The sequence below is a fragment of the Anolis carolinensis genome, chromosome 5 (assembly GCF_035594765.1).
Source record: "Anolis carolinensis isolate JA03-04 chromosome 5, rAnoCar3.1.pri, whole genome shotgun sequence".
NCBI classification, from domain to species: domain Eukaryota; kingdom Metazoa; phylum Chordata; class Lepidosauria; order Squamata; family Dactyloidae; genus Anolis; species Anolis carolinensis.
The window spans coordinates 62,435,155-62,462,841 of record NC_085845.1 but is presented as its reverse complement, the minus strand read 5'-3'; the positions used below and the strand labels follow the sequence as shown (position 1 = coordinate 62,462,841).

General features: G+C 39.5%; 1 protein-coding gene across 2 annotated transcripts in view; it reads right to left on the bottom strand.

The window, feature by feature from the left end:
- Window positions 1-1,396: 1,396 nt before the first annotated feature.
- neil3 (nei like DNA glycosylase 3) overlaps window positions 1,397-27,687 on the bottom strand; it is a 36,557-nt gene continuing 10,266 nt past the window's right edge. Inside the window, exons 2-10 of one of the 2 annotated variants that reach the window (XM_062981396.1) lie at window positions 26,268-26,380; window positions 24,713-24,850; window positions 23,450-23,663; window positions 19,100-19,174; window positions 17,953-18,119; window positions 14,755-14,924; window positions 7,021-7,399; window positions 4,261-4,435; window positions 1,397-2,106 (exon numbers count right to left, since the gene is read on the bottom strand). In XM_062981396.1, coding sequence (XP_062837466.1) covers window positions 1,924-2,106; window positions 4,261-4,435; window positions 7,021-7,399; window positions 14,755-14,924; window positions 17,953-18,119; window positions 19,100-19,174; window positions 23,450-23,663; window positions 24,713-24,850; window positions 26,268-26,380 — 1,614 coding nt within the window. In that variant the 3' untranslated portion in view covers window positions 1,397-1,923. Of the gene's footprint in view, window positions 2,107-4,260; window positions 4,436-7,020; window positions 7,400-14,754; window positions 14,925-17,952; window positions 18,120-19,099; window positions 19,175-23,449; window positions 23,664-24,712; window positions 24,851-26,267; window positions 26,387-27,687 lie in introns of both variants that reach the window. The other variant, XM_062981395.1, reaches the window with a different exon arrangement.

The following is a 27,687-nucleotide window of genomic DNA, read 5'->3' as shown; positions in this document are numbered from 1 at the left end:
CTGCCAAATAAGGACAGGTTGCAACCTAAATATCTCATACTTTTACACAGATACAGTGATACCTTGACTTATGAGTTTAATTTGTTCTGTGGCCAAGCTCTTAATGCAAAACATTTGTATGTCACATCAAATTTCCCCACTGAAATGCATTGAAATGCTATTAATCCATTTCAGAACTCATTCACAAAACCAATTAAAACAACTTTAGTTCCCCCCCCCCCCCAGAGGCCTTGCTGGCCAGTACATATTGAAAGTTGAGCTGGAGGCCTCCCTGCGGTGCCTGGCATAGGAGACCCCGTGGGGCTTGAGACGGCTCTTCTGCATCCACTGTCCCAAAGGACGGCCACGAGCAGATCCTGCAATGGGTGCGGGCTAAGCTGTGCGCCTGGCCACAGCCAAACAAGGAGGCTTCGTGCCTCGGGAGTGGGCCCTGCCCTAGATGGCTGGTATTCTCACACAACCTCTCGTGAGAGAGCCGTCCCAAGCCTCCTGAGAGGCAGCTCTACTGTGAGAGGTAGCACTAGACTACCCATCATTTTGGGCAAGGCCTGCTCTCAGGGCACGAAGCCTCCTCCTTTGGCTCATAATTCGAATTGCTTCTCGCAAGTCCGAACAGAAAATCCATCAAGCGATGGCTCATATCTCGAATTGGGATACTCGTAAGTCACGGTTCCATTGTACCTTAGAAGGGAGAACAGGATTAAATCATTTGGGTCCACTTGATAATGCTAAGGTTATTTCAAAGGATATTGGAATTACCAGTGAAAATGCACTGTGGATGTATTCTGCCTTTTCCTTTTGCATATTTTTATGATAAAAACCCAGTTCATCTGGAGGTCCATATACAGAAATATGCCACTTGTACTCCCAGGAAGATTCTTTGAATGAGGTAGGATGAAATATCACCTCAAAACATCAATAATTACTCAACGTTTTTGGAACCTATGGACAAGGAATAAGTTTTGGCTCTCAAGATATTGTCAGACTGCAACTCCCATCAGCCCTAGCCCACATAATCACGAGGGATAATATAAATACTAGCTCAACAACATCTGTATGGCAATTCATTGTCCAAATCAATAAAAACCATAAAAATTTAAGTTTATCTGCCTGCACTGAAAGCAAAAGGTTCTCTATACTTAATTCTACATAGGATGAATTAAATTTCATTAAAATTAAGTCATCTGATTTGTTTCTAAATGTACATTTCTTACTACAGGTTCCACTCTGAAATAAAACAAGATCAAGTCAAAACTAAGCAACAACTATCACAACAAGGTCACCTACAGATCCATCAAAAACAATAACACTTGGTATGTTCCCACATATAAATAATTTTCTTTTGCTTTCACAGTGAGCTCATGCAGAGCTATCCTTAAGAACAAACAAAGCCTCATCATTGTTTGAAACATTTTATTGCATGTATTAATCTTTCATAACTGATTACAAAATGTATTAAAATCCATTCATCTTAAATGCATTGCGATAAAACTTTTATGGAAAGCATAAGCGAGAACACAAAAAGGTGTTGAAGGGCAAATGACATGGATAGACTTCTATATTTACTGACAGATTGCAGATACATGGTGAGAAACAACCAAGACACGCAGTTCTATTATTCCTAAAGATTTGGGTCAAGGTTAACAACTAAGGCCGACAAAAAGATATTTTGCTAATGCTTATTTAGGTCCACTAATGCTGCCACCTGAGATGTTCCGGTGTTAGATAATACATTACAAAACAGCAGAAATAGTTTAAAAGGAGGGACAAAAGAAGGAATCTTCAAATACATCATCTAGATGGATTTGCAGTCACAAAATGCCACTTGATCATAACCCTCTTAAAACATCTCCCAGAGAAGAGCAGCATAGCACACACAGTATGAGCAGATTAATGTCAGGTGGTGTATTGGAGAGGAACAGCTCAGCATCCTGGGATAATCTTCATCGCTGGACCATTTTCTGCCCATTGAAAGAAGTCACACTGCTTATCCTTCCCCAGAGGACACACAAAGAAATTCTTTCCGTTATTAGGACCAATCTTCAACACTGTCCTCATAATGCAGCGCTTCCCATGATTGCAGAAGGGAAAATGCAGGTCTGCCCACTGTGAGGAGAAAGCATTTTCATTTAACACTAGATGTTGTAGCCAAGTTTCTCTGTTAGATTGGTGACAAGAAACTCTCCTTTAATTCTGTCAGGTAGGTGGCAACCAATAATAACCAGGCTAAGCACTTTCCTGAACTCCATTGGTTTGACTTTGTAAGAGGACAGTTTTATCTGAAGCAACACAGGTCTAATTTGTCCAAGTAAAGTTCTGATAGCCCATGGCCCTAGTGTAATTGATCACACTTCCCCAAGCTCTCATGTGCCTTCCCTTTTAGAATCTGAAGGTCAAAACAATACTGGTACATTAGTTACCACACTGCACAGCAGAGACCATTGTCAAGAGTGAGCTAACAGAAAACAAAAAGGCCAGAAAATAGTTCCTGTTCCTAGCATTGTACGCTCCAGCCCAAACTTGGCAACATGTGAAAGGCACTTCAGTTCTTTTCGGAAGTTATCTCCATGCAAAGATTAAACATAATGGCAGGAACTGGACTCCTTAACAGTGTCACAAGACTCTATAGTTACAGTCAAAAGTTATTTTCAGAACTTTCAGACACACTAAGGCTGTGGCTTTCTGCTCCCCTTCTGCACAAGTTCTGTCTTATGGAAGGAATTTTTCAAGGAAGTTGTTGAGCTGCTACCTTTCTTTTTGCAGAAACCATATGCATGACAGACCTCCAGCAAGAAGGCAGTGATTGCCAAGTTTTTCTATAATTTGACCTCCAGATTGGGAAAGCGAAACTAACTTTAGCTATTAAATGGAACAGAATCTTATAGCAAAAGCAACTGTGGACTTTCAGAGGTTTTTTTTTCATGTCATACTAGACCAAATAAAGTGGATTCACCTTGCAACTGCTGTGGGGTACGTCTAGATTAGTAGTAAAAGCACCACATCCAGTCATTAATCTGATGCAAGGGGCAATGGGATTTATTATGGGGCAATGGGAAGTTTCTAGGAAGTGCAGAAGTCACCATAGTTTTTGGGAGATGAAGAAGCTTGACCTAGCTGGTTCTTGTCTGATCCAGTGTCCAACAGATCAATAGCTGTGGCTGTCCAGAAGCAACTCTATTACAGAGACATACTGATGATGTCACTTCTGATGAAACCACAAGAGGGCTCCCAGCCATGTAATAAGTAGAAGTGAAGTCTCCAGTAAGCCTTTGTCATGGAACTTCTGGCTGGTAAAATAGCAGTGGCAACTTCATTCTCCACTGTGCTGGAAATCTGGATACCAAAAGAGCCCCAGGAATGATCCTGAGCTACACCGGGACAGCTCCAGAACAGTTTACCCTAGATTATTGGATGCTTGTAGACTCAGCCATCGTCTACAGTACTCTTCACCTCTGACCAATAGTTGAGGACTATGATAGTAGAGATCCAAAATATCTGTAGAACCGCAGATATCTGTAAAACCACAGCAACTCATTATTGCAGTATGGGATAAAGACGAAGAATGGGTAAATAGGAAGAGAACCTTCTCCTATGTGTAAATGAGAACAGAGAAATTGATGTCTCTTGTGAAGGGGGCAGTTAGGGTTCATTCTGGCCTTTCTTCTACACAGAACTCCAGGGAACTAATCCGTTGGAATTCCATAGATCAAAGGTGACCTTTGGCTATCCAGATGTTTGAGAGTTCAAATGCCAGGAGCCCCAGACAGCATGGTCCAAAATAAAGGATTGTTGTTCAAAACATATGGCGTTCCCTAGCTATGTCCTGGATGCTTGGATGAATAGCTAAATGTGGATAAGTGAGAAAAAAAACATCCCTACAACTCACTGCGTCATCTTGTAGCTCGTCAGCTAAGTGGCAGGGGTTGCAGTTGTGTATGGTTGGAGAGGGACTACATTACTGACCATGGAGACAAGGAGTGTCACTAAGTCAGCAATTCATTTTCTACATTGTAGTAAATAAAAGAAAGTAAATTACGGCAAACCATGAATTAAAATTCCATGGCTCAGTATGGCTCATGCAGAAAATCATTTCATAGTGGTTACTAATTCATCCTGTTCTGAGTGCCTCTTTAAACAAAGTCGGCATCACAGTAATATATTCTCCATTATGTTAACAATGAAAGAATTAGTAAAATCTACGGGCAATCATGGATTTGTACTTTTCCAGGTGCTGGCAAAGTGTACTATAATTTTACGTACTTCAAAATAGTCGCACCGGGCTTCTTTAGGTAAAGGGCAGGCATAAAATTGCCTGCCCTTGTTTTCTCCATCCTTCCTCACGACGCGGAGAACACAGAAGCGGCTGTGCTTATTGCAGCGGGGACTGGCAGCGCTTAATGGACAAGAGCCATCTGTCATATTATCTGGAGGTGTTCTGTAATGACAGGTTACAAAATACACCTTGTATAAAGTTAAAGAGATTAGTTACCAGAAAACCACCAGCTTCACTTTCAGGATTGCCCCTCCACCTTCTTCCAAGCCACAAAGTCTTTCCCTCCAATAATGCACCTTCCCCTTGTAAAAAAGGCTACCTTACATTTCCCCCCCTTAAAACAAAAATGAAGGATTCAGTGCTAAATATCCAGACAATTGGCATGAAGTGCACACAATAAATTTAAAGTTCCCCAAACGGCATTTTCTAGCCTGTATTTTTCCAGCATTGTGAGCAAAAATCCTATGCTTTCATGGAGCTTAAGAGACATCTTGTATTGGCAGCAGCTATAGGTACGAGAAGTCCAGTTCCCTCCAATTATATTTTCCCCTTCCCGGAGCAATGATGAGCATCTTAGACCAGGCCATGGGGATCTCTACCTACTTGTCTGTTTCAGAGACCTTTTTCCATGGTCTTTAATCAAAGCTACTTTAATTATCCCAGTCATATTCCAGCAAAGAGGAAGTCTCACTGGCAAAGCAGAGAAGTGCATTTTATGAAGCTGGCAGGGAAACTTCATTTTTTCTATTAGCATCACCAGGAAAGTAACTTTCTCTTTCCTTTGTAGAAAGGTGTCTGGAATAAAATTACTTTCTGTTACTTTGATTTAGTAGCAGCCATTCTTTTTTGGCAAGTATGATACAAGTCCAAGAAACAGAGCAATAGCATCACTCCAGTGCTCATTAACATCAAAGTGCTATGGCATCCCTTGTCTCCTTTTGGGATTTTTAGGGAGCAAACTGAATGACAGACACTGCATGTGTACAGGTCTGATTGTCCCCCATAAAAGCTTATAGGTCTCTTGCTCATATGCCACACTTTGTGACATACTACAAATACTACCCTTCCATGGGACTGTTCTGAAACAGTGTACATTATAGTGACTTTTTACAACTGCTCTTTTATATTTCTATGCTATTTGAATAAGGAATGTATTTCACAAGTGACTTTGGCAACTACCTCCCTCTTCCCCCTTTCTCGCTATTAGTTGTACCACCAACTGGTTGATCTGCGTATTTTCTAGCATGATTTCTGCTACCGGGCAATGTCATCCTTCTGCCATTTGCATAGGCCAAATCAGGTCAGGTCAGACTTTTCAAGATAATAAATGTACCAGGCATTAAAAATGATAACACAGTGAAATCAGTGGATGAATGCTGTAATCTTCCCAGACATTCTGCAGATGACCTGGAGGCCACAATAGTTAAACAAATCAACACAGCCTTTTGAAAAGGAAATTAACTATGCAAAGCTACTAAGCTGGAAAGCACGATCCAGCGTGGCATCATGAAACTCTAATCCAGTGAATTCTGGGAGTTCATTTCTAAAGACTGAAAAGAATGGTCTCTACTGAGGTGTTTGTTTATGCAGTCAGTTTTGCTGTACCTATTCATCATCTGTGAGTACCAGGAGTGAATCAAATCATCCATACTAAGTGTCTTATTTATTTGTACATTCTTGTGATGCATTTGCTATTGTGCATAGTTCTTATATTTTTGACTCACTTTCACTCACCTCCTAGTTTTCTTTGTATTCAAAGTGTGCACACATGCACACACACACACCATACATTTGAAATATAGGGCTCTGGCTCACAGAACTTGACGCAACAACATTAGTTCATTTTTAAAGCAATACAAAGTCTTCGTAGCTTTTGGTACAACAGCTGAAGTCACATTAGTCGCTGCTCTTCCCAAATTTTATTCCAGAGTTTGCAACTCCACACAGAATCCATACGGAACATACCTGTGTTTCAGTTTTGTGCACCATATTTTAGATGAACAAAGTGGACATCTTTCTAGAGACTGAGCTCCTGGGAGCCTTTTCATACCTTCAAAGATTATAAATAGGGGAAGCTAAGTGGCTGGTGACTGCCATCCAACTCACAATAGGTGTCCTCTCTTTTGCAAAGTTGAGAGGCAGGTCATGACAAAAAACTGCCCTCTTTTTGAGCCTTAGTTCTTCTTGTAAAAAGAGAACACCTTTGTACAACTTAACTGCTTTGAAAGGACCACAAAAGATCCTGGAGACAACTGCACGAGGGTGGTGTTAAAGGAATTCAACGTTCAAAAGAGGCTATCTATTAATGGATAAAGGCTTGTTGCAAGCCATGTTTTAATTAATGCATGGAAAACTAAGCATGTTGAGTGAGTTGAGTTTGTATGTGTTCCTCCAGAGGGACAAAGTGGAATGAAAGGTGATCCTCATAACACTTTAGCCAACTAGCTTATAGTTACTAACCTTTGCTGGCAAATTGTCAATTTAGTCTGATCTTGTAAGTTGAGCCACAGGCACACAATAGTGCATACGGATGCAGCAGAAGCTGAAGTTGTTTCATGACTTGGTACAGTATGAGTATACACACCATATCAATTTGATAAAATTTATTTTTATACTGATCACTTCAATAGCTAGGAACAAATGTTGTTTTTTTATAAGCACCTTATAGCCTATCCATTTCTAGTTTTGAATTTGTGCTCAATAAAATATATATCACAGGAGCCTTGTTAGATCTGGAAATAACAAACCTGGTTGTTAAATTCTCACTGATAGGTCCAACAGATGAAGGTGAGTAATCAGTCCTCTGTTTCTTCTGTGCCGGCGTTAAAGATTTATCTTGATAGGGAAACGTTCCTGGTTTATTTACTCCAAAGTGGAAGGTAGTGTTATAATCATTTTGCGAAGAACCACGCAGACAGCTTCCATCTGAAGTTAGATTTTCACTTCCATTAGGTCTTGGTTGAGTAGATATGCTTGCAAAATCTGTCAGTACCAGAGTTGTTATCCCAAAGGCAGTTTTCCTGTTGATCTTTATTTCCGTTCTTGGTTTTTCAAAGTTGTTACATGGATACTTGACTAAATCGCTGTTAAAGCCTGATAAATCTTCATTATTTTGCCATCTGGGAACTTAAAATAGATGTAAGAAACAGAAGACAGTCTGGTTAGCATCTTCTTTGCGTCCTCTCGATGCGTGTTGCCCAGTTACAATTACACTTTAATAACACAGCCCAGGAAAAAAATTGAATTCTTGGTGTCTTGGGTTTTAGGCCTGTTCATGAGGTTATTTGGGGCACTGATTCAGAAAATTACATTGGATAGACTGCATCAACTCCAATTTCTTAGTTATGGTTATCATGGTTTTCTATGGGTGAGCAGGTGAAGACTGGTATATGTTATGTATCTCAAAAACTAGAGCCCATGGGGGAAACTGGTGCCATTTTTGGGATCATCAAGTCAAATATACTCAGAAACATGTCTAACATTTGAGGCACCAAACTGTGCATTGGCCAGTGTAATATCTTCATAGTACACTAAGTATTACTATAATCACAGATATTAGAGGTACTAAATCTGATGTAGCAATAGAAACACAAACCCTTTCCAAAAAATTATCATCAAGAATTAGGGTGCAATGAGGGTAGAGTAAAAAGGTAAAGGTTTCTTCTGACGTTAAGTGCATGTTCTTTGTCTATTGTTGTGTTTTATATTGCTATTGTTTTTATTCGGGCTTGGCCCCATGTAAGCCGCCCTGAGTCCCCTTTGGGGAGATAGAGGCGGGGTATAAAAATAAAGTTGTAGTTGTTGTTGTTGTTGTTGTTGTTATTATTATTATTATTATTATTATTATTATTATTATTATTATTATTATTATGTCCAGTCATGTCTGACTCTGGGGGCTGGTGCTCATCTCCATTTCTAAGCTGAAGAGCTGGCGTTGTCCGTAGACACCTCCAAGGTCATGTGGCCGGCATGACTGCATGGAGCACCATTAGGGTGGCTCAGTGTGTTAAAGCACTGAGCTGATGAACTTGCAGACTGAAAGGTCCCAGGTTCAAACCCAGGGAGCGGAGTGAGCGCCCGCTGTTAGCTCCAGCTTCTGCCAACCTAGCAGTTCGAAAACATGCTAATGTGAGTAGATCAATAGGTACCGCTCCGGCGGGAAGGTAACGGCGAGGGTAGAGTAGGAGTGGGTAAATATGACCCTTAGGCTAAATGTAGCTCCCCAAAAAATTTTTAGGGGGGAAGCTTCCTCACATTTTGGGGCAATGGGGGAAGGTCACTTTTATTCATTTTGCAATATGTTCATCTGGTTTGACCAGAGACCACTTTGACCAGGAATCATTTTCCAACATTAGTATCAAAAGGGTTATGAATCAGTTTTTGGTCAACTTTAGATTCGGTTTGGTTATTTGGTGTGCTGATTCAGAAAATTGCATTGGATAGACCACATCAGCTCTAGTTTCTGATACAGAATAAGACATCCAGTAGTCGCCATCTACTCGCCACAGAAAACCATATTTAATAATCTAGAGCTGATGTGGTCTAGCCAATGCAATTTTCTGAATCAGCACCCCAAATAATCCCAGAAATATGCCTAAAAACAAAGACACCAATGTGCCTTTGCTTCCAGGCGCCACATGGAATGGCTCTGCTCAGGGGGAGGGAGGAGAAGCAGCAATCAGGAGGCTTGTTGTCACGCCTTTCCTGGGTAGTCAGCCTCTCCCCTCCCGACATCCCCATTGCTTTGGCACCACAAGAGGGTTTCACGAGACCGGTCACTCTCACTGCAATGGTATAGTAACGGTGAGGCCGTGGACCATGTTTTAGTTCTAGGGGACCACAGATTGGGAACCACTGCTTTAGAGGCTTAAAATGAGTGAATGGCTCCAAAAATAGCAAAATGCCTTATTTCACCAACAGCTTGGTAGAGTGCTATGAATTATTTTTCATTCAGAGAGTGGGGTTAGGAACACAGCCAGTGATAATTGGGTTGTGGTCTCCCCAGGTTCCATGGGACTTAATGCAACCTATGATCCATTCCTAGAGTAGAGAAACAGGTTGACATAAATCAATCTCTGATCCAAATCCCCCCTGAGCTAATCTATTCCAAACAGAAAAATCTGTTCTGTTCATGGTCCCTTGAATATATTTAGAATGCTGCATGTGGAAAAGCAAAACATGGATTGCTCTTAAGGTTTTACCAATCTTGAAATGAGCACAAATAAACTGTTTTTATGGACCTCCCTACACAGCATAGAGAAGCTGGAAACTGAGGGAGGGAGGAGGGTGGCAAGACATAGTTGTTGGGAACCTGGTTTTCTGCCCAAGTATAAGCTTCACACATTTAGTCAACTGAGAGCTGTGTGTCAATGCCCATCCCCATTTGAATCAAAAGATACATCCAACCAGTTCAACAGGTCTTGGGTGAGCACCATAGCAAGGCACTGATGTTCATACAAATTGGTAACATGCTCAGAATGAGTGGAAAATATACATTAATCTTTGGGATATGTGATTTTTTTTTCCAGCTGAAGCTTAATCTCAAAAGCATTAATTGATAAATGAATTAAGACAAAGATTAGCAAGAATAAGGACAAAAGTGTATTAATTATATGCTTGGAGAGAAAATAATTTTCCACCCAACAGTTTTTTTTAAAGGATTCTATGTTTTAAAATGAAGATTTGGAGGATAAAGTTGCTTTATTTAAGCATATTTTAAAGACGTCTTCAGATACAAGACATTGGACTTTGATAATAGTTTGAAAGCTTCACAACTGGAATGAAAGATGTAGAGAAAGAGCATTATCATGGTTTTGTTCTTAAGTCCTAAGCTATTCTGCCTTTGTTGTACAAGGTCTGCTTCAACTTTTAGGTAACCAGCTGGGTGCATAAATTCCAGGAGAGAAGTTAATTGGCAAATCTGACTTTCTGAACAGACTAAATCTTTAAGTTCCTGGGGTTGGCATTTTAGCGGAAGACAATCAGCCAAGAGCAACTTTGGCAGACAACAGAATCACACACTGACTGCCGATGTAGTCTGCAGCCAAAACTTCTGACCCCAATTTCTAGTGTAGGTCAGTATAAATTTTCCAACTCATTCAGACTTTCACACTGTGGAAGCCTCCTTTCCCTGCAGAAATTACTTAGATTGAGTGATTTCATCATTACTTATAAGAGACAAAGAACGGCAGTGGGTTTGAGGATCAATTTTTCCATTGGAAAAAATCTGGAGACTGCATATATTGCCAGAAGTATATTTCTAGTTCTTTAAAGAAAAAATTAAACAGTACGAGCAATGCTATGCCCTTTTAAAAGATCAATTGTGCTGTTCTTGGTGGTTTCCAAGAAAGATAAGGTACTTTTTTTCTTTTTGGGCAAGAAAAAGTGCAATCAAATAAGAGTCTAGAAGGTTTAACAACTATGAAGACAGACTTGAAAGGCCACATATAGGCCCAGAGTGATATTTTCTCCAGTCTTGATATACATCTTTTATGGGAAGTATTATACTGTCAGCTAAACACATCGGGGCAGAATTTGTCAGTCTTCAAGATCCTTAAAGGATCTGCCATTAAAAACACAAGTGCAAACAAGCCTCCTGCAATAGATGTTGTGGGAAGTAGCCATACTATATGCGCACAGGACCAAGGCATTGATATCCCCAGCCCATCCTCTGTTCGGATATCAGCCAGCAAGCCAACACCTTAAATCAAGAAATATTGTAGAGCTTCCTAAGATCTATAGTAGCATCTCTCAACCTGGGGGTCAGGACCCCTGGGGGGGGGTCACAAGGGGAGTGTCAGAGGGGTCACCAAACACCATCTCAAAACACATATTTCTGTTGGTCTTAGGAACCCCTTTTTAGCAGAGAAGGCTGAAGATCTCTCTGCCTGTCCTTATCTTCCTTTTTGTAAACAGGCTGCAAATTCTGCACTCTTTGATTGTAGGTGAACTATAAATCCCAGCAACTATAACTCCCAAATGACAAAATCATTACCCCCTGCACAACCCCACCAGTATTCAAATTTGGGCATATTGGGTATTTGTGCCAAATTTGGTCCAGTTAATGAAAATACATTCTGCACATCAGCTATTTACATTACAATTCATAACAGTAGCAAAATTACAGTTATGAAGTAGCAATGAAAATAATTTTATGGTTTGGGGTCACTACAACATGAGGAACTGTATTAAGAGGTCCTGGCATTAGGAAGGTTGAGAACCACAGATCTACAGAGATACTTGCAGGAACACCTCAGCAAACGAGAGTCCAAAAGTGGCAGGTTAAAACCTAGAACCACAATCAGTGACTGATACCAGATGCTAAATTCCCCGCTGGGCACACAGAAGATTGGGCGACTTGGAAGGCGTTGAACAGACTGCGCTCTGACACCATGAGATGCAGAGTTAACCTTAAGAAGTGGGGCTACAAAGTGGAGTCTAAGACTCCACTTTGTAGCTGATGTGCAGAATGTATTTTCATTAACTGGACCAAATTTGGCACAAATACCTGATACGCCCAAATTTGAATACTGGTGGGGTTGGGCGCGGGGTAATGATTTTGTCATTTGGGAGTTGTAGTTGCTGGGATTTATAGTTCACCTACAATCAAAGAGTGCAGAATTTGCCGCCTGTTTACAAATAGGAAGATAAGGACGGGCAGAGAGATCTTCAGCCTTCTTTGCTAAAAAAGGGTTCCTAAGACCAACAGAAATATGTGTTTTCAGATGGTGATTGGCGACCCCTCTGACACTCCCCTTGTGATCCCCCCCCCCGGGGTCCTGTGAGGAGAAGGCAAACCACAGACTACTTACTACAATGGGCGGTGGGGTCAGTGAGATTGGATAAGCAGAAGAGGTGAGATTAATACAACCTCAAGGAGAACTGCTTTGTAGGCTACAGAAGGGAAGCTGTTCGAAGTATAAGGAGCAGCCCTGCAGAAAGTACACCGATATGAATAACAAAAGAACAGAAAGGAAAAAAAGAAGAAGGCAGAAGTATAATTGCAAAAAAAAAATAATCTATTTGAATCTAAGCATTCCTGGTGAAGAAATGAAAAGTCCTGTTTTACTGAGAGAATGAAGTTTATGGCAACCAGTTACCAGGTTCTGTAAATATTCCTGAAAAGTTTGGTTTTACAGATCTCAGCATATAGTTAAAATCACAATTTTTACTCAAGCATTTCAAACACTTCCCAGGCACAGAGACTTCCGCTGTCTTTGAAATACCAACAGAATGAAGGGTAGCATTTGTCCCTTCCAGCTATAAATGATTTTTTTTTTACTCCTTATATATTCCATTTTTGTGTATGAAACATTTGGTCTGACAATTCATGAAGTTGCTGAAATCTGCAAAAAGTACAAAGGTTCAATTGAATAATTCATAAGGCATAGGATGGGCTAACAGCTGTGAAAGTATATATTTGAGTTACAAAAGGAACATGCCATTATTGCACAAGCAGTTGTTCCCTCAGACAACAGGCTACTGGGTTTATAATTCAGATTCTAAGAACACATACATCTGCTCAAGGGTCATTTCGTAACCAATCCTCATTTTGATTTCCTCCAAAAAACAAACAAAAAAAAACCCCTTGCCCCAGATAAAAGAAAGAGGGACTGGGGCCCCATCTACACTGTCATTCAGTTTCAGAATACAGTTTAACTGCATTGAACTGCATTACATGGCTGTGTAGATTAAGTCTCTCTATCCTCGACTTATACAGTTGTATCTTATAAGTTGCTAAGGCAGTGACCTGCCATATTCACTGATGGTGCTACAAGTGCAGCAATGTTTGACTAAAGCAGCATTTCTTAACCTGGGGGTTGGGACCCCTCATGGGGATCACAAGAGGGGGTTCAAAGGGGGTAATCAAAGAACAGTATTGATTGTAGGTGAACTATAAATCCCAGCAACTACAACTTCCAAATGGCAAAATCAAGTCGGTCCCCAACCCCACCAGTATTCAAATTTCAGCATATCAGGTATTTGTGTCAAATTTGCTCCACATTCATAGTCGTTTTGGTTCACAGTGCTCTCCGGAGGTAGGTGAACTACATCTCCCCTAAATCACTGTCAATTGCTCCCAAATTCCTCCAGTATTTTCTGTTGGTCGTGGGGGTTCTGTGTAGGACGTTTGGCCTAATTCGATTGTTGGTGGGGTTCAAGGGGCTCTTTGATTGTAAGTGAACTATAAACGCCAGCAACTACAATTCCCAAATGTCAAGCTCTATTTTCCCCAAAGTCCACCACTGTTCAAATTTTGGCATATTGAGTATTTGTGCCAAATTTGGTCCAGATCTATTATTGTTTGAGTCCACAGTGCTCTCCTGATATAGGTGAACTACAACTCCCAAACTCAAGGTAATTGCTCACCAAACCCTTCCAGTATTTCCTGTTGGTCATGGGAGTTCTGTATGCCAAGTTTGGTTCAATTCCACTGTTGGTGGAGTTCCGAATGCTCTGCGATTTTAGGTGAACTATAAATCCCAACAACTACAACTCCCAAATGACAAAATCATCCGCCCCAACCCCCACCAATATTCAAATTTGGGCGTATTGGGTATTTGTGCCAAATTTGGTCCAGTAAATGAAAATAAATCAGGTATTTACATAACAATTCACAACAGTAGCAAAATGACAGTTATGAAGTAGCAATGAAAATATTTTTATGGCTGGGGGGTCACCACAACATGAGGAACTGTATTAAGGGGTCGTGGCATTAGGAAGGTTGAGAACCATCAGACTAAAGCCTGTAGCAGTCAATATCACATTAAGAAATATCTGGCAGATAAATATTGTGTCCCAGAAAATATGAAATACAGTAAAGTCTCGCTTATCCAACCCTCACTTATCCAATTTTCTGTATTATCCAATGCAGTCTGCCTTTGAGTAGTCAATGTTTTTTGTAGTAAATGTTTTCAATACATTGCGATATTTTGGTACTAAATTCGTAAATACAGTAATTACTACATAACATTACTGCGTATTGGACTGCTTTTTCTGTCGATTTGTTATAAAACATGCAGTTTTTGGTGCTTAATTTGTAAAATCATAACATAATTTGACATTTAATAGGCTGTTCCTTAATCCCTCCTTATTATCCAACATTTTCGCTTATCTGACGTTCTGCCAGTCCGTTTATGTTGGATAAACGAGACTCTACTGTAGCTGTAAACACCAGTTAAAATATACAAACATACAAACCATCAGTACTGGTTTCAGGTTGAAACTTTACAGCAAGCAGTATTTAGTCCAGAGGAACACACAATATTTAGGATCATTCTTAACCTATATAATGTATGCTGTAAATGGTCTATCAACTATGCAGATGGCCTGAAAACTACTTTTATTTCCAGTCTTGAACACATACACACACCATGCATATTATTTGTATGTTGTGTTCAAGAATAGTTCTAGACCACCTGCTTAGTTGTGATATGTTACAATGGCATACAGGCAGATATACACACCCTGTCATTGCTTACCTTCAGGCCTTGGAGTCAAACACGCATCACAGATTTTGACAGAAGGCTTGATTATGAGAGTGCAGAGCATACAGGACCACTCTTCTTCCGATTTCTGAGCAACTTGTTCTTTGGAACATGACCCCCTGCCGTAGGCCCAGCCAATTAAACTATTTCTTCCTGGCAGTTTGCTGCTCGATGAAGGAAAGGGGAAATTGTTGTTAACATTCGGGGAGGTTGGCTCTGAAAGTTGTATTCTGCCGGGGTTTCATGGAGCCTGGTCATTAATGACTTGGACATCAGTAGGAAGGAGGTTGCTGCTGGGTTTGCCTTGCACTGTTTTGCCTTAAGGGCTTGTCCACCCAACTCATTTGTCAGGACCCCAAACATCTCATTTGGTTCATGAGATGGGAACATTCTTACTTTTCAAAATATCAATTCATGTTGGTAATTAACTATGATAAAAAGCAGGGAAAGAAAGTGGGGGAAAGGGACTTGTGGAAACTTTAAGGACCCTTCCACTCAGTTATATAACCCAGAATATCAAGTCAGAAAATCCCACAATATGTGCTTTGAACTGGGTTATCTGAGTCCACACTACCGTATATTCCAGTTCAAAGCAGATAATATGGGATTTTATTCAGCTGTGTGGAAGGGGCCTAAGGCTAACTTTTATGTATTAACTATCCACTTCCCCAGATGCACTGATGGAGTACAACTTACATAGCAGGGGGAGGATTGAATTATGATGTTCAATGTTTTTATATATTTTATGTATTAACTTTGGAATGTAATTTTATGCTATGTATCATTGTTGTATTTAGGGCTTGGTCCCCTTGTAAGCCATCCCAAGTCCCTTAGGGGAGATAGGGCAGGATATAAGAATAAAGTTGTTGTTGTTGGAAAAATAGTGAAATGGGATTTTAAAAATTATCATCTGGTCATAAATATTCAAAGTTTTATGAATATTTTATAGATTATGATTTCAAAACTCTTGGTGATCAAATATCTATAATGTCATATCAACCAAACATTTCAGTCTTGATGATTGCATACATTGCTGGCTTCTTGGTTACGTATTTGTGCATGCATATAGAAGCAAACAACTATGCTCCTTCACACTGTTCCTCACATGAATAGCCAGGACTTCTAGTATCTGGCTAAATCTTAGGACTGAAATCCTTAGGACTGAATCAACTCCTGGAAGCATCAGTTCAATGCACACCTGATTTTCTTCCCACTCATCACTTCTATTGGTAGACAAAGGGATTTGTTGCTCTTATTTATGATCAGAGGGGACAATAGTATGGGTCCCCTTCTTTCTAAATCGCAAACTTGTTCTTTCTATCGATCTCTAAGAGTATAAGGCTTCACTGGGGAGTCCTTGTCAAAAGCTTCTCTGAACTCAATGTGAACCTTTCATAAATAGGGTTGAATCTACAGACAACAAATTCACTATCCCTGATTCAGAACTCCAAAAATAGTTGGAGAGGTCTGCAGAAGGACACCACTTTACTTCATATGCTTCTTCCACTCATGCATCAAAATGTTCTTACTTTCCCTTTTCACAATTTTGTCATCACTGCAATCTCAAAAATACCTACTCAAGGATAAACTAGATTGAAAATCACATGGTCTTTTATAAGGAAAAATACAATAATTAGTGGATCAAGCTAGAGCAGTGGTTCTCAACCTGGGGCCTCCAGATGGTTTTGGCCTTCAACTCAGAAATCTCAACAGCTGGTAAACTGAATGGGGATCCCAGGTTGAGAACCACTGAGCTAGAGGATTATGTTCATAGCAGCTGCTTGTTTGCAAGATTTCTCACCCAGGTAGAGTAGTTTGGAACTGTGCTGCCATCCAGCTGTTGTTGAACTGCAGTCCCCAATGGCCAATGGTGAGGAATCCTGAGAACTTCAGTTCAACAACACCTGTAGTTTACACACCTGAGTTAGAGAAATGTATGTAGGGATGAACTAGATTGGGCTCCATGTGCCCATCTTGCAATTCAACTCTTATTCTTTGATACTGTCAACCCACAATTATTAGTTGTATACAAGCTCAACAAGATTAATTTGACAGAAATGTGGATACTGAATGTGTCAATTTTGTCACAAAAAGAGGGTCCATGAGTACAGTATTCCTTATCCAAAATCCAAAATTGTCTACATGGGTGCCTGAAATAGTAACATGTTTGGTTTCTGGTTCAATGTACATAAACTTGATTTCCTGCACAAAGTATTAAAATATTGTGTAAAACTACTATCGGACTGTGTGCATAAGGTGTATATGAAAAATGAATGAATTTTGGGTTTAGGCTTGGGTCCCATATCCAAGATCTCTCATTATGCATGTATATGTAAATATAGCTACTCCAAAATCCCACAGAATCCCAAATACTTCTGATCCCCAGCATTTCAGAAAAGGCATGCTCAATCTGTATTAGAAAATAGTGAAAGTCAGCTATTTTTCCTCTGTCCTGTTTTGTACTTTCCAGAGAGTTTGGAATAAGATGGGTCTTTGGTCTGATGTAGCTTGGCACTTAAAATGGCTTTTTCCTGAAGTCCTTTCCCTTTTCATGAATAAACACTGTCTGGCTATAAGATAGCATATTTTTGTCTCTCAATATGAGAGAAATATGCTCAACAAAAGTGTTTTCCCTGGTGATTTCAGTAGATACTCTTCTTCTACAGCTTAACAAGCTGAAATCCTGCTGTCTGTGTTATTTTGCATACAAGAAACAAGAACAATAAAATAAGATACCTGTGTGACTCCTATAGCAAATGAATTCATTTTTCATCTTACTGTTTCAGAATCAGGCCAGGGGGGAAATTCACACATTACTTAAAAGTAACCACTATGTCCAAGTGAGCAAAAAGCTATGTTTTGAAACAACAGAAAAAGTATTGGGGAATTTACAGCTCAATGCCATGCATTTCCTCAGAACCAAGTTTCACTTGCCTGTGAGTTGTATAAGAAATGCAAAGATGAGCAATTCAGTTTGAGCATTTTCACTGTAGCTGTCAATATTTTACATATTTTGACCATTTCGGTAATGGACAGGTGGAGAATGCGTCAAAGAGGGTGAATTGCAGGAATTTACAAAAGACTGTGGAAAATTAAAAGACCGATATTCGACATTGAGCTTGTACAAGGACTACTTGAGAAACTGTGCTTCTCAAAATACTGAATGGATTGGGGAAAACGTTTTAAGATTACCTGGGATCCACACGCTGTGGGTTGTCCTTTTGACACTGAGGACAAAAGTATGTCATTCTGTTATTCTCTCCCAAACGGCACACTGTGATCTTTGCTCCACACTGGCCACAATTGGGCCGTTTGTACACTTTGTAATGTTTATACAATGCAGATCCGGTCTTGCGACACTAGAACGGAAAATTATTATTCATGTGATTCGGAAAGCTAAAGATGCTGCTACTCTCAAACCATGTTTATTGTTGACTGGAGGCAAAACAAACAAAACGGAAGAAAGGAGGAAAATGTAAACAGTGTATATGTTTGCACGGCTTGCCAGGTCTGTTAACAAGTTGTATAAACTTGAAAGCTCTGTATTAGACCAGGGGAGCCATCAGCAATTCCAATGTTCATGGACTGCAACTCCCACCAGCCACAGCTAGCAAGGAAAATGGTCAGACATGATAGGAACTGCAGCCCAAGCAAATAATACCTTATGCTTTGTTTTGGCTGGACTATGACTACCCCCCTTCCCCTCAAATAAAGAAAAACAAGTGTATCAGTATTTTTCCTGTCATTTTTGACTTATAAGCAGTCAAACACTATAGCTTTCAGAGTATAATTCAGATACACTGGCATGTTTTATGTGATAGTTATTTCACTCACTAAAATGGGGGTTCACTAAAATTAGAAAATACACATAGCCTTATATGACCAAACCAGTTCAAAATGTCAATGGGGAAATCAAATGTAAATACACATATATGCATGTGAGTGTATACCTTTTCAGAGAAATAATATCTTGATGAGCAAATCATAATCCTTTCTTCTAAATGTGCTTTCTTCAACAAAAGAAAGTTAATTCTTGGTAGTACTGAATCATTTAATTCTCCTTCATTCTAATTTTTACCTGGATTGTCTAGTAACAGAGCTCTAACAAGGATATTTCTTTCTTCCATTTAAATCTAACAAGACCCCTGTGTCCAAGAAAAATTAAAAGGTTCAAGTGCATTTTCATCCTGGTTTCAATCAAGCAGGGAGAGAAGAATCCGTTGAATATTATATTCAAAGTTTTAAATATTTTTACTGGAAGGCTACATGGTCATCATTTACATTTTAATGTGGTTTTTTTCCCCACCTAGGATGTTCAGGAAACCATTTTCTTCCTTACCTTATAAAACAGTAGCGTGAAATCGCGAGTCATTTTCACCAAGTGATGCACTTGCTCATCTGTTAACTGACAAGCCTGTAATTTGGAACAAAGGTTTAACAACAACCATGAGACATTCTTCAAACTTGGCTTCACAGCCATGTTATAACACCCTTTGAGCAAGAAAATCACTGGATAGGAAATCATCTTCAAAAGCTGTACTGACAGGAATGGCAAGGACAATGGCAGTTTAAGTCTACGGACCTATCCTATTTACTTAGAGGTAAGCTCCATTGAACACTCTTTAAGTAGGATTAGTTTTAAGTAGACATGCTTATAAATGTGATATACAACAAGCTGTACCAATAGCCTTTGTGTCCTTTGCCAGTGAAATGCCACAAAATTACAGAGCTAACAATATAGCAGAACCTCCACTTTGAGTTGGGCTGGAGAATTCCTGCAAAAAATGAGAAAACCACAAATAAAAACATGTTTTTAATGTGAGAGAGAGCCCCCGGTGGAACAGCGGGTTAAACCGCTGAGCTGCTGAACTTGCTGACCGAAAGGTAGATGGTTCGAATCCAGGGAGTGGGGTGAGCTCCTGCTGTTAGCCCCAACTTCTGCCAACCTAGCAGTTCAAAAACATGCAAATTTGAGTAAATCAATAGGTACCGCACCGGCAGGAAAGTAATGGCGCATCATGCAGTCATGACGGCTACATGACCTTAGAGGTGTCTAGTGACAATGTTGGCTCTTCGGCTTAGAAATGGAATAAGTACCAACCCCCGGAGTCGGACATGACTGGACTTAATGTCAGGGGGAGACCTTCACCTTTACTTAATAATGTGAGAGAAACCTCCCCACAAATCTCTAGGTCAGGGGTGTCAAACATATTTTCATTGAGGGCCACATCAGGCTTATGGTTGTCTTCAAAGGGCCGTTGAATCCATGGATGGAGAATCCATGGATACAGAGAATCAACTATAATTTTTTACATAGCAATCGGTGCTCTTTATTTATTTATTTTTTGCCCAGTATGGCTCATGGGCCTTGAATGACAACTCCCATCACTTTTGATTACCCACCATGCAAACTGGGAATAATGGGAATTGTAACCCAACAGCACTTGTGGCTCTGAGGTTGTGAAAAGCTTTAAAGACACTTTAAAGTCAGGCATCATATTCACAAGCTTTATATCTAAATACAAACCCTACTATCCTGACGAAACAGAAAAAAGTGCAGCCTTCCAGATGTTACTGTATCACAACTCCCATCAGGTGTAGTCATGTTGTCTAACCATAAGGAATGCAGGAGTTGGAGTCCAGCATCTAGAGAGCCACATAAAATGACAATGGCAGGCTGGATGTGGCTTGCAGACCTGGAGTTGGACACATGTGCTCTAGGTCATCTACAACAACACTGTGGTCAATTTCTGGTGGAAGTTGACCACAGAGTAGTGCTGGAAGACTTGGCGATACATCGGAGACCATTAATAACCAAATCTGTAAAAGGTAAACCTGCACATGTGAACAGCCAATTGACTAGGTTAAAACAGATCTGGCTCCTCTTCAACTGCTTCTTCAGATCAAATGCATAAATCAGTGCTTCTTAGACTCATATGGTGGGCCAGTAATTATTTTTCCTAGAAATCAATATCATATTTGTACTCATTGACTATCACATTTCTTTTTTTTCTTTGAAACTCTCTATGGATTGGTGATTATTATTATTATTATTATTATTATTATTATTACTACTACTACTACTACTATTATTATTATTTATAACCCTCCCTATCTCCCCGAGGGGACTCAGGACGGTAGCCAATGACCCTCCAGGGGAAACTTCCAGGAAAATATATTTACAGGTAGGATGTGCAAGATGGGAATTAATGTATGGGAATTAATCCCATACACACATTGAAAAGATATGAGCTGAGGAGGATCAACCTAGTCTCTTCCCAGTATATGTAGCAGCCATATCTCCTACCATGCACACCTTCAGCTAGCATGAGAAAGGGCTTCATAAACATACTGATGTACATCCAAGGAACACATCCTGGTGAGGAAAGGCACCTGATTTTCCCATACTATGGAAAAGCTCTGTGTTCTTGAACATTGTACCACAGGCCTATGGTATCCACGAAGGGCTGGTTTTTACAATTTCAATTGGTTTTTTTTACATTGTTTTACAATGAATAGGAAAAAACCCTAAATCAACTGCAATTTATGGAAATGAGAGATAATTCGATCAATCCTATTTCATAGGTAGTATATTTCATCTGACAGTGCTCTCTTAAGGATGTGCTTCTTTTCAAGACAAAAAAGATCAATGAATGAAGAATTTGCAGAGATGGAACAGAACTGAACAGAGACAAGAAATTTTGTTATAAATGCAAGCAATTCCATTTTGATTAATTGAAAATTAATCTGAAGTTAATTCAGAATAACTGTTGCATACCCTCCTTCAATGGAAAGCTACATCTCTGAAAATATATTAAAGTTGTATTAAAAATAAATGTAGTTCTACAAGAAAAATGATTATTAAATATAATTTTCCACATGAGTGATTTACACTTATGGTTTCAATCCTTAAAACTAAATCCATCAAATAAGAAATTTAAATCAGGATTTATATCCAAACAACCTTGGTATGTATTAAGTAATATGAATCTACCTAATCTTTCATCTAATTTATGTGACATGTGATTGTCAGTTTATTAATTTTCAATGATTAGTAAAAGACGGCTATACCAACTCACTAGTAAAACAAAAAAGAAAAAAAACCCACTCAAAACCCACAAAGAATATTTGACATACTGTAGTGGGATAAAATTAGCATCCATGCTTAAAGGATCTTCCTCGGGAGACTATTTTACCACATTGTTATGTGGCATGAAAAGATTATTGAACGCTTATATGGCTGTTTATTACTTTTGACATTGGTTTTAGCACTCCATTTTAGGACTCAGTTCATAGGTATTCCTGGAACAAGCTCTGGAACTAGGTATTTGAGTTTCAAAGGCAGCCAGAAATTTCTATGGCATATGCTTATTTGCAGTGGAAAGGGAGTGTCTACATTCAATTAATAAGTAAGATAAAGGTAAAGATTTTCTCATGACATTAAGTCTAGTTGTGTCTGACTCTGGGGGTTGGCGCTCATCTCCATTTCTAAGCTGAAGAGCCCGTGTTGTCCATAGACATCTTCAAGGTCATGTGGCTGGCATGACTACATGGAGTGCCGTTACCTTCCCGCCGGAGCAGTACCTATTGATCTACTCACATTGACATGTTTTCGAACTGTAGGCTGTCAGAAGCTGGGGCCAACAGTTGGACCTCACCCCGCTCGCCAGATTCTAACCAGTGACCTTTCGGTCAGCAAGTTCAGCAGCTCAGTGGTTTAACCCACTGTGCCAACGGGGGCTCCTGAGAAGTTATCATAGAACTGCATAAAAGATTTGCAAATTTCCATGGAGTGGCTAAATTTTTAGGAATCACTAGGTGCTTCAATGCAATTTGCTGGTATTCTAGGAGTGGAAGTCAGGCAATTTAATGATGTTCAGTTGTGTCTGTGGTTGAGCTGGGAGTGTATCCCCACCAAATATGGGGTTTACTGTACCTCTAATTTGCTATTCAAGTAAGAGTACCATTTGCAGTTAAAAGCACTTTTCTCTTGGGTACTCATTCAGCCTTTATTTTGCTCGAGTTAGACAGCCCTTTGTTCCCTTCTCTCAGTGCTGTTTCTGTTTTTGTCACCTTCGATAACTTTTCCCTCTTCTACTTTCTTGCTGGTCTTTCTCTTCTTCCACCCCAGTTCCTAGTTTGTCCATCTCCTAACAGACTTCCCCATATCTTCCAGACACTAGCAGTTGGTCTGGTAATTTTTCTTTCACAGTTGTCATATTCTAATCCAAAACAACTAGGCAGCCACATTTCATATTATGAAGATTACTGCTCATTATGTAAACAACATGGTCATGTAAGGGGTGGACAATAGGCACACACATGACCATGTTTCCTCTCAGAAACACTTCTTTAAAGTTGTTTCACACACAGTTGATTCTTTGATCCTTACTGCTCTTGGAATCTTTCCATGAAATGTACATGCTTGCTCTCATACTGTAGTAGTACACTACACATGACAAATCTCACCTGAGTTTTACAGTTTTAGTATGGCTGAAAGAGATAGACCCACACACACTTTTATTATACCTTAAAAATGTGTCATCACTGCACAACTATAGATTTTTTTAGTCAGAGTCATTGCCTAAATTCTATGAAAATTATAAAAACAGGGCAGACACACATCTCTTTAAAGAGCACATATGAAATTCTAAAATACAAGTGGAAGAAGCTAAAATATTGTACATACTTTGACAACTGGGTGGAGGCCACTGTCAAAAAGGGCTTCATTTTTTATGATGTTCCCTACTCCAGGTAGGACTGCTTGGTCGAGCAACACATCACACAACATACGGCCCTTCTGCTTTTTAATCTCACTTTCGGCTTTGGAGAAACTAAAATCTGAAGAACATACATCTAAGTCTTCTAGCATTCTAATTTTCTGTTGACTTTCAGCAGCACTCCTACATCATTAAAAAAAATCAAAATATCTCAATGAGTGTAGGTTAGTAATACATGATGTTATGCAATTCAAATATAAAGCAGCAGTTGAAAGCATCAGAGAGAAATGATCAAAGCTGCAGAATGCCAGACCGGAGTTGAGAGAAAGTGAGATCTGGTCCTATACAACTACCTTTTTTTAGTGATTCTGTTTTGCAAATACTATTACAGAAAAGATGTGGTAAAGGATAGCTCAATAACAAAAATACTGCAGAATTTTGTACACACACATACACAAAAAGCAATCTAGAAAAAATAATTTTCAGTTTAGAGAGGAAAGTTGACAAATGGGCAGATGGACAGGAGAGATGCAATGGAGTATCTTAAAATTATCCACGTTAGCATAACACAATGGTTGCGTACATAAGTCATAGTAAACTATGGGGCTGGGTAAACCTTGTTTTTGCTCCAGTTCTTTGGTGACACTCCTGAAAGGTAGCAGCCTAATCTGTTAAATAATCCTCAAGGAAGAAGAGTCTATCAACTTCCAAGGTACATTGTTCCACTGCTGAACAGCTCTTACCATCACAAACTTAATACTTATAAGAATCTCTTTCTTGTAGTCCAGTGGTTCCCAACATTTTTTTGACCAGGGACCACTTTGACCAGGGGCCACTCTCCATTAGTACCAAAAGGGTTACGAATGGTTTGTTTGGTCAACTTATTTGGTTATTTGGGGTGCTGATTCAGTAAATTGCATTGGATAGACCATATCAGCTAGTTTCTGATACAGAACATATGCTATCCAGTGGTTGTCATCTGCTCACCCACAAAAAATAATAATAATCTGTGGAGTCACGGACCTTATTTTAGGTCTTATGGCCCACCAGCGGGCTGTGGCCCACAGGTTGGGAACCACTGTTGTAATCTATATGTTCAAATACATTACTTGATTTTAAATTAGAATTCATTTGATTTAAGACACCTGACATCATTAGAGACTTGGAGAAACAATGTTTTTTCTCTTTACGAATATTGTAAAACATTCCCAGGGAAACACACACTGCTTTACCTAAGCTCTACTGTTGCATCATAAAAAGAAACCAAATCAGCAGTAAGTTGTATTTCTAGGACTGCTGCTGCTGCTCCATTTCTGTTCTGGCTTGGATCTGCATTTATACGCAGAGAGCCATTCATGCCAAAGTGGATCCTGGAAAAGAAACACATTTATCAAAGTATTTATCAAAGGGACATTTCAGAACTATTACAAGCTTGGCAGCTAATCCAATGTAATCGTAATCAGGATCATGAAAACAATTTGCATGGGATGGATGACAAACCAAGGCTTCATTAAAAGAAAGACAAACCAAGATTGGCATCTTGAAAGAGTACAATGAGCAATAACCAACAATTCTCTGGAATTCTGGTTTTTAATTTCCCACAAAAAGGCTAAGGGATTCAAAACAGAGTACTGTAATTGAATCTCATTGTCATGTATGTTCAAGATGACTTTGGCTTATTGTGACTCTATCCTAGGGGTTTCTTGGCAGGATTTAATTCTAAAGAGGCTTGCTATTGTTGTCATGTTATGCAGAGGGAGTGTGGCTTGACCAAGGTCACCCACTGGATTTCCATGTCTGAGAATCAAACCCTGGACTCCCAGAATCCAGCACTCAAACCATTACACTATGCTGAATCAGCTGAACTCAAATCCCATTAAAATTATGAAAGAGGAAAATGAGTAATTCTGATGTGCAGCAGCAAGGATCAATCACCAACAAAAATCCAGAACACAAAGGAGGTGAAACACAACTCAGTTTTATTGAACAAAACTGTACCATGTTGACAACTGTAGTTTACAGATGACATGTAACCCATTTTTTTTCTGTCCACAAGCCCCCTGACCTCCTCCAATTTTTGAAATCATTTTGGAGGATTTAAAATGGCCCTAAAATGGCCACAAGCATTTCTGTTTGCATTTTAATACCACTTGACTCCAGAATTCGAAACATCAAACTCTGGTTCAATTTGGACCAAACCCTTTCCCCACTCTCAAAACCAGGAATTGCAAACTAAGTCATTGTTTCGTTGTATTTTAGTTTATTTTTTAGCCAAAAATATGATAGGATCCATTACACTACTACTGACCACATCATGTACATAGAATTAATATTAATAATAATAATAATAATAATAATAATAATACTTTTATTTTATACTCCGCCCCATCTCCCCGAAGGGACTCGGGGCGGCTTACATGGGGCCAAGCCCAAACATCAACAATATAAAGACAAAGCAATAAAACAAATGAATCATCAACAACAATAAAACAGGTCATAAAATCAAATACAAATATAATGATAAAATCTTGGGTTTTATGTCCAAAAGGTTCTAACCATAACAAGTAATAATAAGGGAACACAACACTCTATTGACAACTTTGCTAAAAGCGTCCACCACTATGATCAGGATCAGTCACTTTGATATTCACATGGAAGCAAACGTTTGCTTGCCTTGAAATCATCTGACCATAGAATCAGTTTGCAAAAATGAGGCAGCCAAATGGCAATTACAGTAGAATAACAGTGGGACTTTTCATATCTTCTTCTGTTGTCCTTTTCTCTTACCTCAAAGCTTTGTCTCCAAAGAACATGAAAAGTTCCTTCCCCAAAGTTTCCACACCATCATACACACATCCATGAAGCTTAGTCAAGAAGTTATTTCCTGTCTTCTGGGTGATCTGAAACTTAATAACAAAAACACATTTACAAAGTGTTCATGGACATAACTTTTTAGTTGTTGCAGAAAACAAGGTATTAGAGGCAGAAATAACATGGAAAAAATAGGGATACATTCCTGAACCACAAAAAGAGAGAAAGCGAGAGCGATACTTCAAAAACCCTTTTCTTTAAACTAGTAGTATATAACTACTAGTTATATACTACTACTTTACTACTACTACTATACTACTACTACTTTAAACTGCTATATAAAATGAAACATCCAGATTGTCTAAGCAAACAAAAACATTTTGAGGTTTTTAGAGGCCAGCTGAAAGCTTCTTCCAAATGTGTAGCTTGTTTCCAAAAGAGACCAAATCCATATGAAGAAATTTGACGGGAATCGGAAAAAAATGTGCTGAGGATATGCAATCTTTTGCTAAAAAATGCAATTTTCCAAACCCTGTACCAAAGTGATTTGATGCCGCCACCACCACCATCATCATTGGCACTCACTCATGTCCTAGTAGGATGGCCTTCAAAGCGTAGGGTCTTGGCAGTGGGTCCGTAGGTGACTGTGGAGACCTATACTTGACCTACATGTTCTTCCACAGTGCGGATATCGGTTTCCAGATGGAAGGCAGTCCCAGTCAGGGTTGGCTTAATGCACCATCCTCCTGATGCATTTCTCCCTTTTGCTCTCCATTCGTGCCTCTTCAATTTCCACTGCACTGTTCGTAACAGCTGACCTCCAGTTTGAGCAGTCAAGGGCCAGAGCTTCCCATTTCTCAGTGTCTATGCCACAGTTGTTAAGGTTGGCTTTAAGCCCATCTTTAAATCTCTTTTCCTGTACACCAACCTTCTGTTTTCCATTCTTCAGTTGGGAATAGAGCAACTGCTTTGGGAGATGGAACAATTAAATCAGCGTTGCCTCCAAAAAAATCCTTGGCTTTTGCCACTTGGCTCAGAAAAGGGGGCATTTCCCTTTTTAAGTAAAAATTAAGCTAAAGTGCTTACAATGACCTCTGGATAAGGCAACCCAGGTTTTGGGCGTCAGTTTTTTGAGTAAAATGTATAGATTTATACATGAGTATATAAAGTAGTTGAATATGCACAGCCTCTGCTTGCAAACCATGCAGAAGCTGTACCTGCGGCCAGTGATGAGCATGTGATGACCTCGGGCTCCCATTTGCAACTTTCAGAATCTGCTGCAAGTTAGCAGTGGTCTGTAAAAAGCACGTTTCTCACCTCTAAACCCAAAGTCTAGTCTCGATTTGAATCTTTTGTGTTGAACCAATTGCTGAATGAGAAGTCATCACTTAGGTTG